Source organism: Pterocles gutturalis, unplaced genomic scaffold, assembly GCF_000699245.1.
Source record: "Pterocles gutturalis isolate BGI_N339 unplaced genomic scaffold, ASM69924v1 scaffold2908, whole genome shotgun sequence".
In the NCBI taxonomy this organism is placed as follows: Eukaryota; Metazoa; Chordata; class Aves; order Pterocliformes; family Pteroclidae; genus Pterocles; species Pterocles gutturalis.
In genome coordinates this window covers 20541-35979 of record NW_010122689.1, presented here as the reverse complement: position 1 = coordinate 35979, position 15439 = coordinate 20541, and the positions used below count along the sequence as shown (strand labels likewise).

The 15439-nt window shown below is 40.4% G+C and overlaps 1 protein-coding gene across 1 annotated transcript in view; it reads right to left on the bottom strand.

Annotated features, from left to right (window-relative positions):
• BCL2L13 (BCL2-like 13 (apoptosis facilitator)) overlaps nt 1–15439 on the bottom strand; it is a 32947-nt gene that overhangs the window by 2125 nt on the left and 15383 nt on the right. Inside the window, exon 5 of the mRNA XM_010077580.1 lies at nt 11123–11266. Coding sequence (XP_010075882.1) covers nt 11123–11266 — 144 coding nt within the window. The remainder of the gene's footprint in view (nt 1–11122; nt 11267–15439) is intronic.

Below are 15439 nucleotides of genomic sequence, written 5' to 3'. Positions count from 1 at the left end.
AATTCCTCATTCAACTATCAAGCCTTCCTGTTCAGTCCCACCATAAGACAAAAAAAAAATTCCAAATCCATTTGTTCTCTTTCTCTCTGCTCCTTTCTGCACGCAATAGTTCTACAGCACTCCAAGAGCTTATCCCCATCTTTTTAAACCCCTTCCAACACCCGTGAATTTGGGGTTTGGTTCTGCTCCAGCCTCTTATTGATCGCTTCCCATTCCAAGACACCTCCTTGGTTGTTCCACAACTTTTTATGGATTCACGCAGTGATCGCTGTCAGAAATTGATCCAAGTTAAAAACAGACACATTCTTTATTTTGTTGTTTTTTGTCCAGTTTGGCCAGACAGTGCGACTGGGGGTGGAGCAGGGCCAGCAGCTGCACCTGCTCACACTGATGCCAGAAGAGAGGAATTGATACCGGTGCCCTGCTTATAGAGCAGAAGGAAAACGCATTTCAGCTTGGGTAACTCCAAATTACCACTTAGTTCCTAATATGCAAGGAGTTCCAGGCCTGCAAGTCAATGGTTTCTAACTTTCAGTAGGCATACCCACAGAGCTCACAGCTCTGGGCCAGCAGCAACGTACTCTTCTCTCAGGGAAGCACAAGATGCCCAGACTCTCCACACACATGGGTGTACTATCCACAGAGTCACCAGGCACACTGCAATTCCTCCCTTCCCTAGCAGGTGGAAGGACCTCCTCACACACAAAAACCAAAGAAAAGAGCGAGTTGGCAGGCACAGGAGGGCCAGCCCAAACACTGCTGGTCACTGGCAGTAGCTGCAGTGAGAGCAAAGGAAGCAGGAGCAGACCCCTGGCAACAGCACCAAACTGGGACTTGAGAAATCAGGCAGTAACACTTTAATCTTTCACGGTGGAAACTATTCTTGCATCAATCAACTTTGTGAAAAGGGATCACTGGAGCCCAAGTTGAGTATTGGAGTGGGGTTTCTCTATCCACTCCCTCAAAACACCTTGCCATTTTGCAAAACATGATGGACCCATTCCTGAAGACTTCTGTACAAGTGTGGAGGCTGTAGTACAGGACAGCACTAGGAACTTCAGGATTTCAAAATTTATTTGGCAAGGGTGGGATCTAAATGTCATCTTCTCAGCACGTGGAGCTTTGGAAGATATTTGTGTGTGAATAAAGGAATTTCACAGAACATTTCAAAAGGAACTTTTCTTCATAAATGCCTTTAAATTGCTGCGATATAGCAAGCATCATCCAGCTCAGTAACATGTTCAGAAACTCTAAAGAGAAAACTGTACACAAAATTCCTCAGGAGAAGATTAAAAGCAACCAAAAAATTCACTAAGCACCTAAGGATTTCCACAAAGTCTTGATTCAGAAGGAAATAAAAATTAATAAAACACTATATTTGTGAAAACATTCAGACACCACACACGCCAACAAATAGAAAGCAAGTTCTGCTCTGTGAGCAGTGACTGAGAACTCAAGTGTCTAGTACCCTCTAGAAAGTCATGTGTCACTAAAAGAACAATTTTATTTTTCTAAATGCAGCTCAGACCATTAAAACAAAATGGAGCTCTATAGCATAGGAGGAAGCAACCAGTAAGGGCAATAGAAAAGAAGAGCCAAGAAGCTTAAGTTGAAGGCAGAGGTTACCACATCCAAAGACAGCAAACAGTGAGCAGTGTGAGCCAGGGCTGCTGCACAGCACGTGAGCAGAGGACTCCACACACAGCACTGACCTGTCCTGTTCCAGCAGACACTCGAGAGCAGCACTGCAGGGAGCCAGTGGCTGTGGCTAGCTTCCACCACCCTGTGCCAAGGATGGAGGGGCAGCCCACTGCCCAGTGCCCAGACACAGAGATCATACATTTGCTCTTTGTATCATTAGGATTTTCTCTGGATATTGATGAAGTAGGAAATATTACCACTGTAATGTAAGCTACTAATAGACACCTATGATTGCAGCAAATTTTTTATTTCCACAGGAAATACAGACTCAGAACAACAGCAGTTAAACAACAAGGTAAGTAGGGGTAAAACCTGCAATCTCAGGAACCTCTGTCCTACCCTCCTCTCTGCTCAGCTCTACACTTCCACATATCAGAATCAATTTATTTCCTGCCTTGCAGCACATCACAACATACGCGACTACATCTGTAATCCGACACTAGCAAAAAGGGGGATACACACAACTGGTAACAGCTCTTCTCTTAACATACCACTGGAAGTGCACCCACACAGTTGTGACTGGTTGAACATAAAACATATAAAAAACCATTCCAAAACCACACTATGCTTCTACAGGCTTGTGAGCTCTGGTGATTGTAGCAAGCTTCTTTTCAATAATAAACTAAAAAAAGCATCAACTAGGGCCATATTCAGGCCATCTAAATTCCCCTGAAGTTGTATACCGCACAGTGGCGAAAGCCAAGCGCCTTTGAGCAGTGACTCAGCAGCCCACAGTAGGGAGGAGGGAGCCACCTCTAGTCATCGGCGACTACCAGGTACAGAGACTGCAGTGACATTTTTTAAGCCATCCTGATACTCCTCAACACATATTCCTCCAGCCCCTGCTTCTGCTCTATTTCTCCACTACTCTTAACTTCTCCCTTTCATCTCAGAAGGAAAATCAAACTTGTTCTTTGGAGTGAACCCACAGATGATTTGACCATGATAAAAATGAACAAGCAATATAGAAAAAGTACCACCACAGCTACTACATGGACCAGTAGCTGCCCAGGCCCAACAAAATATCTTTGCTCAGTATGGTGTAATGCTAGATCCTCAGCAGGTTAACAATAAGCTGGGGAGGCAACACTGACATACAAGGATCAGGCATTAATTATTCTAGTTATTCCCACATATCAGGGCATTTTTTTAAAGGCCGTGTGCTTTGCTGAGCACTTTGACTGGAGATAGGCTTCTCACAAAATAAAGGCAAGATCTGGGCATATGCTGAGGGTAATGTGCAGGATAAATGCTTTGGAGAGGGTAAGGAAATGAAGGGATGGTAATACGGGGAACATGGGCAATGGTCAACATTTCAAATACTTGTTAATATGTGTACCAACACACCCATCCTGCCTTCAGCAAAAGGGAGGGCCTAAGAGGCTCAAGCATTTTATTATCACTTTTCTCATGCTGCACAGACTGGATTGACCTCAAAAGAGTTACCAGTCACTGGTGCCCTATAAATCAGTCTTACAAAGCCCGGCTGATTCCTTTCTGTCTCTACAGTCAATTTAACTTCCATGTCAGCTCCTCAGGGACACAACTCTCCAAGCTTGAAGAGACAGATCGCCTGAGGTTGGGAAACCTGGGGGAAAGCTAACACACTGAGTGTCGGTGGGTAGCTTCAGTACGTTTTCATTAAAAGCTTATGAAGCTTTAACTGAAAAGCCAAACAGTAATAGACATTATTTAGGATACATAATAAATATTTCTTGAGCTGAATTAAGAGTTAATTCACAAAGTCAAGAGGATAAAGCTAGGATTTTGTACTGATTCAGGTGAGGTTTGCACTCTTTTCTTTTTTTTTCTTTTAAAGCAGCTGCAATAAAAACTGAATGATGTTTAGGAGAATTCTCTTGATTCATCTACAGATGTGACCCAGAAGCAAAGCTCCCACAGTCAGATTAATTCATGACAGAATGGAACATGTGGAAGGATTTTTAATAACTTGAGGCCTTATATAAGCCCTACACTTTAGATTTAAATTAAATAAGCAATGTATGTAAGTGCTTCTCTATCTTCTTTGTTTATTGTAAACAGTCTGCTGCTCCAGACCAGAAAAATCTGAGTTCCTCTTTTTCAAATTTGGGATGAGAGACTTGCAAACTTGGAGCTCTTTTCCTCATCCAGCATACTTACAGAACCACGTCATGCATGTCTAGAGAAGCAAGAGTAAGTCCCTCACCGCAGCACCCTGCCACTCCTAATCCCAACCACTGCTGCTTGAGGGAAGAGTTGGCACAAGTTATGAGACTAAGGAGAACCAGATAGTGCCCTTCTTGGCTAATACACAACAAGGATGGTCCACAGCACGTGAGGCAGTCTTGAGGAGAACAGCTGAATTCTGTCAAGGTGGCATTTGCAGACTTAAAGAAGGAGCCCTAGAAGTCATCACTGTCCTCAATCTATGCGGTTTGACTTGTAGAAATTTTCCACAAGACTTCTACAAGTGACAGACAAGCACTTCTAACAAATGGGCTGGACTAGCCCTCAGGATAGGTTATAGCTATTATGTAACTGGGTGAGCTACATCATACAACTGTAAAATGTTAACAAAATAATGAAAAAAAATATTGGCAAGGTCTTCCAATAAGCAGAACCCATCAGTTTGGATTCAGCTGTAGTCCTGCCAGTGTCTTTAACATATAGGATAAAATTGCTACTTAAAAACACCTGTCAAGTTTCAATTACCATTTAAAGACAGCAAACATAACAAAACAAAATAAGACTTGGAAACTGACTTTCATGATGACTATGCTATTATTCATAGTTTTCTAATAGATCTGTTATTAACTGTATATAAACAGTTTGACTTACTAAATATAGTAATTTTTGCTAAACAGCAAAAACTTTAACACCACAGAAGAAAAAAACCATCCTTATCTACCAGAATAATAATTTCAGCCTGATTCATGTAAAGCTACTTCTGGTGAAAACAGATATTCAAATCTAAATTCTGAATGTGTCAAAGATAAAAGTAACTTTTTTTCCTACAAAAAATATAGGAATAGTAGTACACATTGAATCAGAAATTGAGATGTTATTAGATAATAAATGGAAAGAGATTGTCATTACGGTGTCCAACAGACCATTTACTGCATCTTAGAGAAGACTTAGAAAGCCCTGTGCTGTAAGGTCCAAAGACCAGACACATGGAATCCAACCATGTCTAATTGCTGGGGACACTGTCTGTATTCTTCCAGGGTTTGGTTTAGTTTTAAGTGTTCTGTTAGTTTTAAGTGTTCTGCTTCAGTTCTTAGAGGAGTATAATGAACAGGCAGGTTACAGGTCTGTTCATGAAAGGAATGATGTGGATAGGTGACCCATACAAAACTCATCTCCAAAGATGCTAAAAAGCCCCCAGAAAAGCTATACATCCCAGCAAGCAACCCATATACCCTGGATATTGACTTTGTCCAGTAGAAGCAAAAATTCTGTGTACGGGTCAGAGAAGTGCCACCTTGCGGGGAAAATAAAAAAAAAAAAAAAGAAAAAAAAAATCTATGTTCCCTGAACTTCGCCCCTCCCCACCTGAAACTAAATAGACCTATGTAAAATCCCAAAGAAGAGTCCCTTGAGGCACAGGAGGAAATGCTGGCAGAACGCAAACGTTCCAGGAGAGCAATCTCTACCACGATAAAAAATTCAGAACACTCAACACAGCTAAGAAGTTTTTCAGGCGAGGGTACTGACTTTACCTTTTAACATAATCTATCAGAGAAAGATGAGGTTCAGTCATTACTTTCCATTGTAACTGACAATGTTACAGCAACAACAAAAGGAGGAGGAACCCATCAAATGTATTTGTGCTTAAAATCTAGTGTCTGACAAACAAAAGGCAAGGAGTGATAAACTGGTCTGTATCCAGGGATCCCAAGAGATCTCTCTCTGGGGAAATAAGCAAATTTCCCACAATGATAAATTTTCCCAGAGCTGGGAATGGGCTTGTCATGTGATTCCAAGCTATAATAGCAGAGCAGCTGTGTGCCGCTGAAATGTTGCCTATGCCATGGGCTGAGCAGGCGAAGGCTGAGCCCACAGACGGCTGCTGGGGTTGGGACAGCTTTACTCCCACCCGTGCCAACCAGGCTGCAGTTCCATCTGCTCTGTGCCTCCATCCACAGCCCCGCTATGCCATGCCTCTTCAGACCCTCACTGAAGTCAGACCTGACAGCATTACCCTGCTAATCCTTCAGAGAAATGGATTATAAAAGGGGAAGCAGGCAACGCTCAGATCTAGAACAGCACATTAAAAAAAGTTACAAAAAGCCCTCAGGCACTTATTGTAGTATTCATCTTTGTGAAACCGTCAAGATAGGTTGAGCCAAGAAAAACAGAGTCCACAAATAGCACTGTACTTTTTCATTAAGAGAAAAAAAAAAAAAAAAAAAAAAAGGAGGGGAGAAAAGGTCGTGTGAACCAAATCAAAGCAGACTGATATTGCAGTCACTGCTTTCATCCCCTTCAAGGAATGCTTTGGCTAGAACAGCCTGCAGAAATGAACCTATTCCTTCCCCTGCCCTCCAACATAACCTCTACTACCTGCAGAGGGTCAGCACCAAAGGAACATCCTTTAAGGTTTCAGTCTTAGGATCTTAAATTGAAGTAAATTCAGTTACTTAGAGACCACCTCTTCAGATAGACCGTTTTTAAGTTGTTGGAATGGAAAAAAAGAGATCTAGTTGCTCTTTGACCATTTAAGTTCCTTCTCCTTCAGCCACAGTGCCTGAAAAATAAAAAAATCTATTACTGTACCAAAGAAGTTACATACAAATAAAAGTGGATATTTCACTGCCGTGATCCACAATACAAACGGAAAATATAACTATTTTGAAAGGAAAACTCCTTTCTAGGACTCTTCTAATTAGATTGCCCTTTCTTGCATCGCTACTCTATTAAACTTCACTTATCTCTCCTCCAGTGTAGCACATCTCTGCTTCTGCTTTGTCATTCTCAAGGCAGACACCTGGACTGCTGCAGGAGATTTTAATCTCCAGTAGCACAAGCTGACTGCCTCACCTCCACAGGATGACAAATGTTTCTTTACTCTTTTTGTCCTCCAGATCGTTAACAGACTCCAGTAGGTAAATTATTCAATCACCAGCAGCAAAGAAAATGTCAAAGCCAGCAGAAAAGCCCAAGACAAAACACTGGAAACAGAGAACAACTCTTCCAAGGCTGAGATAAGAAACTGTAAACACTATGCCTATTTCAAGCAAATTTACTCTCTTCAACATGGGCAAATAACTAGTTAAATTCAAATCCCAATCTGAACATCATGAGGCAAGAACCCTGGGAAGGGAGAGTCAATTTCAGCTATGGGTCACAAATACAAATATGAGTTTCTTACTGAGAGAAGAAAAGATATTAACTGAATACTGATAAACACTGATTGCATGCACTTATTTCACATCTTTCCAACAAATGAAAAGCAGATGGGCTTCTAACATGAATGTGAATCTGAGAAAAAAAAAAAGCAGCTAGCTTCCAATTAATCTTACACATTTTCCTCCTTATAGGCATTCCCAGACTATATCAACATAGATTAAATCTAACCATGGAAAACAGGATCTACAGAGCTTCAGAAAAAATAAATTATTTTGGAGGAGGGGTAGGAAAGGAAGAGGAAAAAAATCCTTACCAACTGACTGGCCTTACTGTGCACTTTTCCAGGAGACCAAGAATTGCTTCTGATGCAGCACCGTTCACCCCTGGAGAAGTCAGAGCAAAGAGGGATGGGAGGGAAGAGAAGGGAAGGGCGGGGAAAAGAGGAGAAGGGAGGGAAGAGGAGGAAGGGGGAGGGGAGAGCATGTACACTGCATGTCAGTTTGTTGAGCCCTAACATTGCCTTCAGGAAAGAGAAGACAGCTACTGCTAAATCAGGCTGGGAATTGTTTTGCAATGGTTCAAAATGATAAGGGAACGAGATCTTAGTATGACCATTTGGGTTCAAAACAAAGAGTCAGGAAGAAGAAATGTGTGTCCTCACATGTGGCTATTTAGAGAGCTTGGAATGTCAAATGCTTTTTGCTCCAAAAGAGAGATCATGCTAAAACTTAAGAAGTGTAAACCTAAGAGCTGCAGCCAAACCTCTCACTGCAATTAGTGAAAGAGGGAGGCTGTTCAGAAGAAAGCAAGATTTCCTTGCTTCTTACAGTCCTCCAAACTCAACTTGCATCTACCTGCAAATCTAAGAGACTGTAAACTAGATGGAGCAGTAATTTCATCTCTTCATTCACATTTATGTTGCCATCAGCATCCAAAGACAACATGCAGTGCACTGCAGACATCCCTACTTGGAAGACTTTCACCCTTAAGCAGTAAACAGACCAATCGGAAGGGGAGCAGCATACACAACAGCAAGAATCATAGTATCAAAATATTATATGTACTTGAACATAAAAATATGCCAGCCATTCTCTCACCAACCAACCATTACATCGTCGTCCCACCCAGCCATGAAAAGTTAGCTGAATTACAATTTCAGGGAGAATGAAGGGAGAATGGGAAGAGAACACTCATTACTTCAACACATCATGTCATCACCATATCTCTGCAGGACTGGGAGGAAAAATCAAAAAGGAACTTCTCATCTCAGGGGCTCTACCTCTAGTATCCCAAATTTCCCATTCCTCACAAGCCACATAGATTTCTTGAAATCTACTGTGTAGCTATCCAATCTATCAACCTTTACTCCCTTGAGCTAGCAGTTTTGCTTCTACTTAGCTGTTGTAAGCAAGCAACAATCAGACACTTTCCTGGACCTACAAACCTCCCAAGCCCAAAAAACAACTTGAAGTCTCACGCACACGCAGAACCTTGGGAGCTTTTCCAGCTGCATCGTGACTGCATAGCATGACACAGCAAGTGGTCTCACTGGATGACACAGCTCAGAAAAATTCTGACTCCACAGATGGGCAGTGGGGCATAGGAAGGGCTCAGCTGACCCCTTACCTTTGCCTGCCTACATCCCTCCTGGCAAAGGTTGACTCCAATCCAAAAATTGAGGAAGATCCCAAATTACTTGGTGCCAAGGGAAGAGACAGCACCAGAAACACTACAGAATTTTTCAGGTCTGCCCCTGAAAAGCTGCCTCCTGCAAAGCTCTCCTCTGCTCCGGATCCATGAAAAAACAGAAAGGCTGTTCTGTTCTATCTTCTCATTTTGAAGCAAGCTCTCAGAAGCTGTAGAGAAGACCTATCTTCACACCACTCCAGAATTCACACAAAAATTCAACCTCTTACTGTCACAGCAACATAATTCACTGGAGACTCCCAGGTTTATACATTGCCCTTATGCCTCTATCAAACTATTACTGACAACTTGATCCACACACAGAGCTCCTGTGGCAGATGCTTATCTTAAAAAAAAATGCAAAACATTTGCCTGATGGCTAACAGCCTGCCAGGCAGCTCTCCCCCAGCCCGTCTCAGAAACGCACACACTCTCCCCACCCTCACCCCATGCCCTGCTCCCAGCACTGCCATCCCAGAACACCATCCCACAATTTGGAAGAAACCAAGAAGAATGTCACTTGGTAACAAGGTGCATTTTCATTGCAGGGAAAAAAAATAAAAGACAATAAAACTGTATATTGCCTTCCTCCAAGTAAAGCCACAAGCCCAGCAGGTCCCCAACCCCCTCCCCAGAGCAACTCACAAAGGGTTAATGCAGCTACATTGATTCAGCTGGAAAGGATTTTCATCACCTTGTCTCTTTCCTCGCCTCTTCTGCTGTTTCAAAAATAGCTCTGGCTTGTTTGCTGTACCGCTTATGTCAGTCTGATTTTATGCCTGACCGCATATATACAGACAAGCTCGTAGCCCATTAAACACCGACTACCCAGATCTGTACCTACGTGCCCAGTCACACAAACACAAAGCACAGTCCCCTCCCTCTTGGAGGCCATGCTGGAAAGCTGCTTGTTTTCAGAGGCTTTGCGCTGTATTAAGTATGTTTATAGCAGGCCTCAAATAGGGGGCTAGAGAACAGACCACAGCCTTTTCTGAGGTTTAAAAAAAAAAAAAGGCAGAAAAGCAAAATAGCACTAACATCCATCTGTCGTAAAGCTGCAAGTAAGGACCTTCCCTGTAATGAAAATACTTGAAATGCAAGTGCCTTTATCAAATGACCTAAGGTCATTTGGCTGCATGCTGTTAGTGTTTCTGTCCATTAAAGACAAACAATCCCTCCCAAAGGCTTTGAATACCACTATCCACAATTGCTGGGAAGGGAAAGGATATAGGAAGGTGCAGACATGCAGAGTGCAGAAATTCTGGAACAAACTACACTTAAATAAATCTTCAAGCAGAGTCCTGAAATATGAGAAGCTGTCTGAATGAGATTCTTCCTACTAGCATTTTTTAATCACTGGGTTTTCCTGAACAGCTTTTCTTTTCAGAATAAATCAACTTGCTGGAGCCATTTCACTAATCCCAGATTAATTCCGTTCAAATCTGGCATCCTTCCCAAACCCAGTAATCTAAAGCTCAGCCTCCTTTAGCACAGTTCTACCTTTAAGACCCAGCTTATTGGCTGTGAGCTGCCTCTGTGATGTATTTTTAAATGAAACTTTCTCAGCATGCCATGACTCAGGAACATTGGTTACCATGAATTGAAGAGTTCCACAAGGAAATGCAGCACAAAGAAATCTTGATTGCTCATTCTATCCACATACCTACATAGCTATAAAATCCAATATGCATTAGCTATTTTATCACTTACTATAAAAATAAATTAGTATGTACTGACATTTCTGTATGAAGTGCTCCCCAGTTACTTATCTGCTAAAAAACTCTCTGAAATTTAAGAGGAAAAAAAACATATACCATTTCCAGCAGTCACCAGAGTATGAAGATAACATTAAAAGGATAAGCCTCTCAGGCACAGCATCCTTTGTTACGGGTGTTTGCTTCTAAATGCAATTCTGTATTTATATTAACAGGAAAGAACATACATGCAAGAGCTCACCATATTGCAGCAGCATATTACCATCTTAACTCATGAATGATGTAGGAATAACTAGTATGAAAACTTGTTATTATTTCACATCTGAGGACCTCTTCAATTTCAACAGCAATCCAACAAACCAGACGTGCAAAGAACTGCAACAGACTGCATGGGGAAATTGTGGAGTCCATTCACAATAGGTCTTTAATGTCAACATCAGAAATGAAAGGGTAAAAGTCAGTTCTGCCTTTCACCTCTCTTGGGGCAGAGAGGTGAAATAGATGACTGCCTAAGATCCCTTTCCAACTATAGGGTCCTGACCTCCTGCTTTTTTTATTTTCTTTTTTCTTTTTCTTGGGCATTCCTTTTCTCGTAGCAACCCCTCCTAGCTTTTATTCCTATTAAGAGTAGTATCACACTTAGAAATAAGCTTTGAACAAAGTAAGAAAATTAAATATTATCTTCTTACCCATCCTCCTTGTTGAATGATATAGTCTGCAGAATAGTCTTCTAGATATGTCACCCCGAAGTTCACAAGTGCACTCAGTGGTTCCTGACCCCGTCTGGTTAACTCCATCAGAAACTGTTGTAGCAAAACCAGGGGTACCAAGACCTTCAAAAAACAAGAACTGCGACTAAATACAGGAAGCATTATCAATACTACCATGTAGGTAAAACAGATGAATTCACGTGGCCCACAGAAAAGGTCTGAATCTACAAGTCCAAAGAGATCAGGGACTATGCACTTCATTTTTGTGAAGACACAAGGCAGAAACACAATACAATTCAGTAAGAAAGAAGCCCTTAGTCTGATAAGCAAAACCCCACAGCCTCATTTTAGAGTTTCTCAGAACAGGACTGCAGTGCTTTCCCAAGCCCCATTTTTTTCCAACACCAGATTCAGGTAAAGAAGCAAAACAGGTCCAGAACTTCCAACACCACAAGTGGAAAGATGCAACATTATAGTCTGAAGGGATATGCATCCAAATGGTATTTAAACAGCAAACTACTACACATTCTTGAATAGATACAATGCAGTAGACAGTCTCTTTACAAAAGTTCATACTTGGCTTTCAGATAGGACAGAAACAAACAACTCCTCCCAGCAGCATAACATTACAGACATGTTTAAAATGAAAAACCCCTCTCAATGCTAAACTCTCCCTCCTATGACAAATTAACACATACAGAATTCCCTCCTTCATTTCCTTCTCCCATTCCTCCTTCCAAACCTTTTGTCTTTAACTGAATGCTCAGCTTTGACCCAAAGGTCAATTGTTCTGGAAGATGCAAGACTCTGTGAACCCACCTCCTTCATCTTATACAGTTCTAGACACTTCCTTCTGAAATTATGTTTTTGTTTGCCTAAACAACATGAAGTTGAACTTTTAAAGTCTAAATTGATTCTCCTAGAGCACGCAAATGGCCCTCTGGGAAAAGTTTATATGCAGGACTTTGCCAAGTTCAGGAAACCAGTATGAACTGAAGTCATTAGCATTTGAAAAAGCACTATTATGATACGAGAGAAAAATATTTGTAAGTTTTACTGCACCTAGTTTGTGACAACTGCCTTGCACATCTATTTACTGTGCAAATAAGAACATTGTTTCCCAGCTGCACAAGGTAGATACATGCTAATACTACTGCTCAGACTGAACTCCAAATGCCTATTTTTCCAGTGTCCTTCTTCAGCCTGATTTCCTTTTCTGTATATATCCTCCATTACTATTCCCAGAAATTACACCTTAGGATGCAAAGCTGGAGGAAGACGAATAGGAAAAGTAGGCTGGGCTTGAGATTTGTACTAAATCCATGGTGGAGTCACACTGAGATGAACCACTAAAAACAGATGGGGCCTTAACAATGCCTGTAATCTGATAAATTTAAGATGTTCCAGCTGATTAACAACTGAGAGAATCCAATACCATGGCAGACAGGTTACAGTATTGTTCTTCCGGGACAAACAGTTAACACTGCAGTCACTTAACTAGGAACCAGATAGTGCTTGAATTTTAAAAACCTTGTTTTTTTTCAGTTTCTTGTAATTAATCTCAACTCAGAGGCAGAAGAGGTGCAGGTTTACAGTGCACAAACATAAGGAGCAGGTCAAGGTGAGGTGAGTGTCAGAGGAAACATCAATCTTTTTGTATCAAAGAAAAAAAAGCACGCTGTCAAGACTAGGCATCTTTCAGAGGCTTTGGGCACACCCACATAACTCTACAACAGCATGAACGTTGACATCTCAGAATATTTGACATTTACTTTAAGCTGAAGGCAAGAGAAACAACAGCAAAAAAAGGCTGCTTAGGAAATGAAGGGAGCTCAAATGTTGGCAGTCTGAACATGATTGTTATCTTCTTTTGCCAAATGAAATATCTAATCCATCCACTCCTCCCAAATTTAGCAAGCCTCTACAGACCTCAAGAGCGAGAGCCCAAATTCAAACTCTAATATCCAGTCCCACGCAGACCAACAAACACCGCCTGGTTTTCTTTTCCCACTGAAATTACTGACACTTCTACCTTGAGACCATTAGGAACAGGAACAGGTTTGCATGTTACTGTCCCTAAATTCATTAAAGAAATTACCTTCATGGTACTTCCATAAAGGTTAACAACAGCTTTCTGTACATAAGAGTAGCTGTGTTAATGGTGATGAGATTTAATGAGACCAAAGTAAAGATACAGCCTTAGCAATTCAAAGCAATTCCCTCCACCAGTACTCCTGGGAGGAATCTAGGGGCCATTTATATTTTGACTAAGGAAAAACATACACAATATAAAGCACAGCATGCCAGAAAATAGCTGGCAGGAGAAAACTTCTAGGGAATCATTAAAAAAAACCACTTTACTATCAGAAGATTTCTGATTAGTCGTGTAAATGAAAGATTTCTGTCAATTATACAATTGCCATCCCATAGTACTATATTACAAATTTAAAGGTATACTAAAAAACTATTACAAAGAAAGTTCAGAGACATTGAAGAGGCTATAGCCAAAGTAACTTTCACTTCTGTGTACTTTTTGACTATTTCAACATAAAATTCATCTAATTCTTTACATGATTATTTCTTAAATTTTTGTTGTATTATTCTTTGGCTCCATTAATCAATAAAAATGGGACATTAAGATGACTGCTAACCTACTTACCTCAGTATCAGTATTTCTTACCCTTTTATCTGATGCACAATACTGGGATTATGTATTTTGGAGTATGCATATAATATTCAGTTTTAAGTAATAAGCATAAAAACTCACAGTGGAGTATTTCAATGTTTTTATTACGTTTATTTTATTGCAGAACTATAATTTGCCCTAAATTTGAGGTGGTTTTGGTTTGGTTTAGTTTTGTTTTAATGAGAGCCTTACTTCAAATACAAGGTGAAGAAGACTCACTTTTTCTTTACGGAATCCAACATCATGCCTATTATTTTCACATCACAATTTCTGAGAAATATATTAAATAATTTATTTTCCTGAATTTTTTTTACTGACAACCAGCATTTCTAATGTCTGTGGGTAAACTTCGGTTCTGTGGAAGGTTAATGAAAGAACTGATGTTCCTATGTATTAGTTTACCCTGCAATATTTCCTCATGGGACAATATTGTCCCATGTTTTAGTGACTAAAAACATTCCTTTATATCCCATGTGCTAGTCAGTTAACCAAATCTCTTCAGTAGTTCAAACATACCACTGCAGTCTGGAAAAGATCCATATTTTTAAATGGAAAAAATAACAGCTATATTTAGAAGTGTCTTCTTTCTGATCATGCTTGTATAATGAAACTGAAATCTTTGAAAACTTCTGTGACTAAAAATTACACCTTCCCAATTGTAAACCAGACAGATCAAGCCTTTGTCCACATTCAGCCTCCAACCAGCTAGCCAGCTAAGTAATCCAGTAACTCCCAGAAGTATACACCTTACCTGTATGCCATGTGTCTCATAACATCAAGGAAGATTTGCAATGACTACTTTGAGACTGCTTTGTGCCACAGAAATACTGGCCTTTAAGTGATCAGTGTGGCTCTCTGAGTGCATCACATTCAATATATTAAATAGGTGGGGCTTTTGTACATACATATGTATAATACACACCTACAACATCATAGGCTCAGCAATTTAAAGTGAGGTTTTCATAGGCTACTGAAAGCAAAAAGGGCATCTTGCTGTGCAGGATGCCACTACTGATAACAACAGACACAGCTTACATGTAACTGAAAATATATTACTACTAGCGTCAGTTGTTTTATTTCTTCTAGTCTGGATCAAACCACAAGACTTGATCACACATAATTCTGTCTGTGGGAAGATATTTCCACACTTTTAACCCTTTCACATCCGCCACAGCTACTGTGCATTTTAAATTTCTGCTCCACCCAAGAAACTACAGGATACGTAATGGCCGTGCGTAACAGTCAGTGATTTGTTATTGTTTGGCTAGCTCAGCTAGTTACGTGTTTTTCTTATTATTTAGTAAGAAAAGGGAGTAAGCTTCAGTTCTCCCAACACAGTCAATTTAAACATACATCCTCCAGATTTTTACAAACTTGAGTCCATCATTAGACCTAGCGCTATATCTATTTATAGCTACTTTTAAAAGTTATTCTTCTAACAGCTTCTTCTTTAGACTGAAAATTAAGCCAAGTTGAGGTTGGAGGAAAGATATCTAGGTCTCCTCTGTTATAAAATACAATTATGAGTAAGATGATAAAAGGAATTTAAAAGGAAATTAAAGGAACACAAATGTATTCCATCTCCTCAAAACAAGTATTATTAAAGGAAC